This window comes from Rhinoderma darwinii, chromosome 2 (assembly GCF_050947455.1).
Source record: "Rhinoderma darwinii isolate aRhiDar2 chromosome 2, aRhiDar2.hap1, whole genome shotgun sequence".
In the NCBI taxonomy this organism is placed as follows: domain Eukaryota; kingdom Metazoa; phylum Chordata; class Amphibia; order Anura; family Rhinodermatidae; genus Rhinoderma; species Rhinoderma darwinii.
The window spans coordinates 418,367,979-418,374,488 of NC_134688.1; the positions used below are offsets into that span (position 1 = coordinate 418,367,979).

The following is a 6,510-nucleotide window of genomic DNA, read 5'->3' on the forward strand; positions in this document are numbered from 1 at the left end:
AACATATCAATAAAATTTTACAGCTAACATAAAGCCCAATGTCTCACAAGATAACAATCTCAGAATCGCTTGGATAGGTTTAAGAATTCCGACGTTATTACCACATAAATTTAAATATGTCAATGTTTTACATCTCCTGTCACTCTTTGTCCTACAGGATATAATCCAGTACATATGGTGGCACGTTCCATACACTCTGTATTGTGTACATATGATACAATGTCCTGTCACCTACCACTGGATTAAACGCGATGTCACACAAATAGCGCTGTGAAAGGTCGGTTAGGTGAATTGTATACACTGTGGTAAGTTGCAGCCGCGCACATAACAATTACCAGTCACACTTATGGATTGATGTTAAAGATTTATTTAAGGTTTTTGTGGATCAAAATATATAATGGTAAAGATGATGGTAATACAAGATACAGCAAAAACTACGGAATATGTCACAGTATATACTGTAGTATCAGTAAGGGGTGGAAAATCTGGATTCCACAGACACAAGAAGAGATGACATATTGTCCTGTTCTGAATCTGGTCTTCTGGGTGATATTGATGCCCTGGTGACCACATTGATGTCTCTTCTGTGACAGATGTTGTAGAAATGTTAAGTCTCGCCTTTGGAATTCTTGTAAGATGGCGGATTCTGCCCTTGGTTGTTATTGGTGTTGATGTTCTGTTGATATCTGCTGACTTGTTCTGGGGGGAGAAGCACACAACCCTATTAAATATTGATCATTCAGGCTGCTTGATAAATATAGAGAGGGGACACATCCAGAGGAACTTACCTTTCTATCAGCATTGATGGTGGCTCCTCCGGTGACAGGGAGCGCTATTCTCGCCAGATGTACTGCGGAATTGCTGCAAGACAAATATTTGCTATTAATGTTCTATAATGTGTGTTTCTTAGCAGACACAAAATCTAGACTTTTTAAGGTGATTTGAGGTAAATAAATTTCTTAATTGATCCTGGGGGTCACACTACAAACCTTGAAGATGGTTGATGCAAGCAGTGGGTCTGACCTAGAGCTGCGCTGTTCAGCATGTTACGGGAACTTTCTAATGTTCCGATGTTTTATGCCCCGGAGATTGTGACTGTTCCTTAGGAGTCCTGCAAGATGCCAAGTAACAATGTCTTCCATCGATAACAATGTTCCTTGTATCCATCATTTTTGCTTAGAAGCTAATGCATCATAAAATCCAGTTGTTCCATCCATTCAGATGACCGGTTCCTTTAGGAAACTCATTGTACTATACTACATACATGCTTACAGTTTGGGACGTTGTTTCCCAAAGCCCACAACCTTCATTCAGAAATGAAAAAGTGTCTGAATACAAGGAGTTGGAATTTTAAGATTGAAAATACTTATTTACACTTTAGTTAAATTAGTTGATAAAATAAATTACAGATACAGAGGAAAACCTAAGAGATGGAAGAAAATTTTCACCGCAAATATAATAGACAACTAGAAAGCTCTTACCTGTAAGGACATGAACAGATGCAGCTACTTTTTTTGTCCTTTCCTCCTAATGCCCGTTACATAGATTTTACGATCAAAGTGTCCACCAGCCAAGGGGATGCTGGAATGAGAAATATATTTATGTAAGACATGATAATTTTAGCAGGTAACCACACTTTGCTTAGTTTCACATCCTATAATCCTCCAGTACTGTCACCAAGGTGTACAGCCACCTGCCCCAAAGTGTGAGCTCCGGCTATAAGGACCATGTAGTAATGACGGCTACTGAAAGTATCATACCAACAACATGGAGGAAAACATGACTTACTCATCTGAACCAGGCCTGATCTTTACTTCAAAGATGCCAAAAACAGGTCGGTGGTCTGAGGTCTTCAAAACAGGGCAAGAGTCGTATCTCAGGACTCGCACATCTCCCTCACATTGGCTTTTAAACAACACCCTGTCCTGTAGAGGTCATGAAAATAACAAATATCATTAGTGAAATCATATTATAATATATTATTAAACTGCAAAACATCACAGACCTAAATGTTGGGCCTACTTTATTTATATTGCAGAATATTGAGACTTTATTGAATTTTAGGTTTGACTTGGTCACACAGATTTCATTAAATAAGTATCCTTGAGCCATGCTGGGCAACGACATATTACACTGGGAAACTGTGATGACAAACTCACTACATAAAAGTAAAATGAACTGAAAGCTTTGTTCATAAGAAATTACTCTTCCAACTATAATAATAACAATTCATTACATTGGGGGAGGGGATTCATTATATAATGGGTGCTCTGGCCCATGGATTCTATTGTCTCTCAAGCTCTGTAGACCTGGAAATAAGATCTCTTACCGTATATGATGGAATTCTCTGCTTTGCTGATGTATCATAGGTGTCTGTGCCAATGTCAAACTTATATGTAGGAAGGAAATCAATGGTGTGCTCCTTGAACCCTAGAAATATGGACCCTTAAGTTGAAAGAAAAAAAAGTTGTCAGTATTAAAAAAAAAAAGGAGCAATTGATAATTTTAGCACTATATAAGAATTTGAGGAACATATCAACCATCATGTCAGTGATTTGTATTAACCTGTGGAAGTGGTTGTGGTATTAAAGGGGTTTTCCAACTTCTGACAACTGATGACATACTCACCAGATAGGTCATCAGTACACTGCACTAATCAGCTGGTCCGGTGCCTTTGAGCACCGGACGTACATGCCGGATGCAGTTGGCGCCGGCCACGGAATTGCAGCCGAGCTGCAGTACTGCAACTCTGCTCCTATTCAAGTGAATAGGAGGCAGACCTACAGTTATGCATTATGGCAGCTATGCTATGTACGGAGCCAACTGCTTCCAGCTCCGTACATAGCATTGTGTGCCATAACATCCGGTGCCCGCAGGCCACTGGAGCAGCTTAACGGTGCAGCGTCCAGGTGTCGGACCCGCACCGATGATATACTGATGACCTATCCGGTCAGTTGTCAGAAGGTGGAGAACCACTTTAATGAAGGTTGAGGAGTGATAGACATGTATCTACTAGTAAATATACCATTGTTCTTGGCTTCATTCAGATGGTCGTGTTTGAGGAGACTGGACATATCTTTTCCTTCGATCTTCTGCAGAAGAGATTCCACATTTTTTCTGTCCTCTTTAAGTTGAAAATTTAGGTCTCCAAACCAAAACACCCGATCAAAGCGGCTGGTGACGTCCACTGTAGAATAAAAAAAAAATTATAGCACATGACTGCTTTAGACTCAACGGAGACAAATAGAGAGATAAAAGGATCCATAGGTTCAACCACATAAGTAATACTCACAGGCATTGGAGTTGATTCTTTCCGGAATAATTTGAGGCAGACGGAGACCCTCAGTGATGGTTTTATAGTCCTGGATCCTCTTGTTGACTGCCCCAACTGCCAACAAAAAAATACATATTAGCAGTGGCGGATGATCATATGGGCGGCCCGAACCGCATATTATTTTCAAAAAAACACATTGCAGCGTGCCACCGCTGCTAATGGAGTCGAGGGGTGGGTGTGAGGGATTATACGGCCACACCGTCCGCCCTGCTGCCTCTCTGAGGGGGAGGCGGCGCAACTGAAACCAGCCGCCGCCATCCCCTCCTGCTACTAATTGTACCTGCGTGTATCTGTATTACTGGCCAGTCACAACATAGAATGAGATTGATAGATTAGAAAAAGTTTGATCAAACAGGAACGAACCTTTTATTTTTACCAAAACATTATTAGTACAGATCTCTTCGTATCATCCCATATATTTCAGTTAATTATCAAATAGCAGCAATTTTATACAAAGTAAAACTGTACATGGTCATATATTAATATTGTAAATACTTACATCTCAGATGTGAATTAATAAAAAGGAAAGATGTTCCAAAGACGGTGAAGGCAACACCCAAGGCTCCTTTAGTTTTCACATGGTGGAATAGCCTGGTTGTTACATGGGTGTGCTCTACCTCTGTATAAGAAATTAAACACAAAAAGACGGGTCAGTGGTTAAGAGTACTACATGCAACAATGGAATAGAAATTATTTCCAATTAAACTATGGAAATATTACTAGAACATAATTTCATACTTTGTAACTGTGGTGTGAACTTTTAGATCTCCAATACTCAGAAGTCAAGAATCTGAGAGCCAAGCTCTTAGGCATCTAATTCTAATAACTAAATAAGATGTTCCAGCTAATGACTACATTCAAGACTTCTTATGTAGACGTAGGAATGTGAATCTTACCTGAGCAGAACCAGATTAGTTCCCGTCGAACAAAGATGGTGAGATACAGGACTCCGAGCCCGGAAGAGTGGTATAATACATAGTTTGGTCCAAGGGTCTCCTGTAATTTTATCTCCCATTCCCGTCTACAAGAAGACACAATTTCAGATTTAAATATTAATAAATGACACAAGATTAAGGTACTCAACTCATCTGTATCAACACTGCATATAATAACCTCTGGGGATAAATTTTGAAAATTAAGGAGTGATAATACAATAAGTAGAGCATTGAGAGAGAATTTGTATCAGCCGCCCTGCTGTCCATCTGCAGTCATAGGCTGGTGTAAGACAACCTGAGAAGACTTACCTGTTTGGACATCCTTCCTGAACGCCAATAACATAAATGTCTTTCGTATCATCTGATGGTAACAGCAGATCCTCCAGATTTTGCGGGTAATCCTGTTCAAAATATACAAACATTAATATTGTATACAAAGAGTGCCAACTAAACTGACATAGGGTAGAATATAACCTGTCTATGTGATATTCAACTACAAACTAAAGAGACATGGTTACTGGCCCATTTCATCCAACTTGAGCTCGGGAACACTGAAGGGTCACAATAAATATTGTACATTACTTCTCACCTTTCCCTCCATATTCCAGGTGGCAACATATAGTCTCAACCGTCTATCTGGGAAATAGCGATCCAGTTCTTTAGCGCCGATCACAGCGCTGCTGCCTAAGTTTCTGTGAAGATATGGGGAGAATTAAAGATCTAGTGATTGTTATACCACAGCTCTGGATATCTGAGCAATGTATGAGAATTATTAGTTACATACCTTTTCCGGATATTTTTGGAGCGCAGGCGGGTCAGCAGGCTGAATGCGCTCTTCTTGGTGTTCTTTGACGTAATGTCACAATATTTGCTGTGACTAAGATCGCTGGATTTTTCATCTGCCATATCTTTGATGACAGAAAACTTCTGGAGCGAGATGTTAGGCTCCTCCATAGTTGGTATGTCTCCCATCAGATTTCCTTTATCAGGAATTTGGGAGACATTATATTTCTTAGATTTTTTCCAAAAGGGCATGGTTGTTTAATGCCCGGGTGCAAAACTGCACCAATGTCCTTGGTAGAAAACCAGGAGACAGTCAAGATAGAATTTGACTAATCGCCACTAGTTCTCCGAAAATAGGACAAATCGCTAACCGTATAAGCAACACAGTAAGTAACACAGTGTCAATCCAACAGCAAGACCTAGAAAGACCAGAAAACGATAAGGGGGTCATTACTTGTGATGAAACTAGCTGGAAAAATTTGTTATTAAATGGGGTATTCCTATAACAGTTTATTGTCAATCATAAGTGTCAGAAGATCACATGACTAGGGGTCTTGGACCTGGGACCCTCTGTTGATAAGATTGTATTAGGTTTGGAAGCTGAAACAATGTATTGGTTGTTAAATTGACCATATGGCATTTTAAAGGGTTGAATTTTTTTTTATATTAATTGCTAACCAGAATTTAGAACCTAAGTAGTTGGAGTTAGTAATAAATACATTTTATTGTTATCTTTTTATTGTTGTTATTATTATTATTATTATTATTATTATTATGATTATATACATAATTATTCATTTCAATTGTTAATAAGGACACGTTTCCAGGGGATTACCACTATCCTTCTACAATTTAGTCTGACGAATGCTATTAGGCTGTTTATTCCTGGACTTACTAATATTTTATTACTAAAAAAAAATAAAAAAAAACCAATATTCCTTATAATCATTTATTTATGTACATGATTCAAACATCAAATAGTTTACATCTTGTAATAAAACCAATACTACCATAGACGCAGTAAGAAACACGGCTGTCTAGACTCATCTCAAGACATCACAATAGCAGCACCTGATGTAGGTTGGTTGCATAGCCATACCAGCTAATATTCAGGATTGACCTGATATATAAATAGTATAGTCTACAGACAGAAAACCTAAAATTCATAAATATGAATTCCCTTATAAACATTTATTATGAGAATTACTGGTGTTATAAACTGGAGGGTGTGATAATAAGTTCCCAGAGATTCACATTCTTTGCTTTGTGGTTGCTTTATGAATCTACCAGCAGAATACAGACACCAATTTCTGTCTGCAATCTGCATTCTGTCTATGGAGCAGATGTGACAGGCCACAATATTGCTATTTAAGCAATTTCCTAGTGTATAAGTATGCCAAATAAAAAACAAAAATAACACGACAAACACTAGAATTACATGTAAGAATCCAATATTCA

At 38.6% G+C, this 6,510-nt stretch overlaps 1 protein-coding gene across 2 annotated transcripts; it reads right to left on the reverse strand.

Annotated features, from left to right (window-relative positions):
- Positions 1-357: 357 nt before the first annotated feature.
- On the reverse strand, positions 358-5,466 carry LOC142741468 (phosphatidylinositol polyphosphate 5-phosphatase type IV-like). 2 transcript variants are annotated; one of them, XM_075850839.1, is made up of 13 exons: positions 5,054-5,466; positions 4,859-4,961; positions 4,579-4,670; positions 4,231-4,355; positions 3,834-3,953; positions 3,293-3,388; positions 3,026-3,187; positions 2,330-2,445; positions 1,789-1,925; positions 1,482-1,581; positions 990-1,111; positions 789-861; positions 358-699 (listed from the first exon to the last, which is right to left on the reverse strand). In XM_075850839.1, the coding sequence occupies exons 1-10, from the start codon at positions 5,302-5,304 to the stop codon at positions 1,506-1,508; spliced, it is 1,278 nt and encodes a 425-aa protein (XP_075706954.1). In that variant the 5' UTR covers positions 5,305-5,466; the 3' UTR covers positions 358-699; positions 789-861; positions 990-1,111; positions 1,482-1,505. The 2 variants fall into 2 exon arrangements, with proteins under 2 accessions (XP_075706954.1, XP_075706955.1); XM_075850840.1 differs by lacking the exon at positions 990-1,111.
- Positions 5,467-6,510: the final 1,044 nt, after the last annotated feature.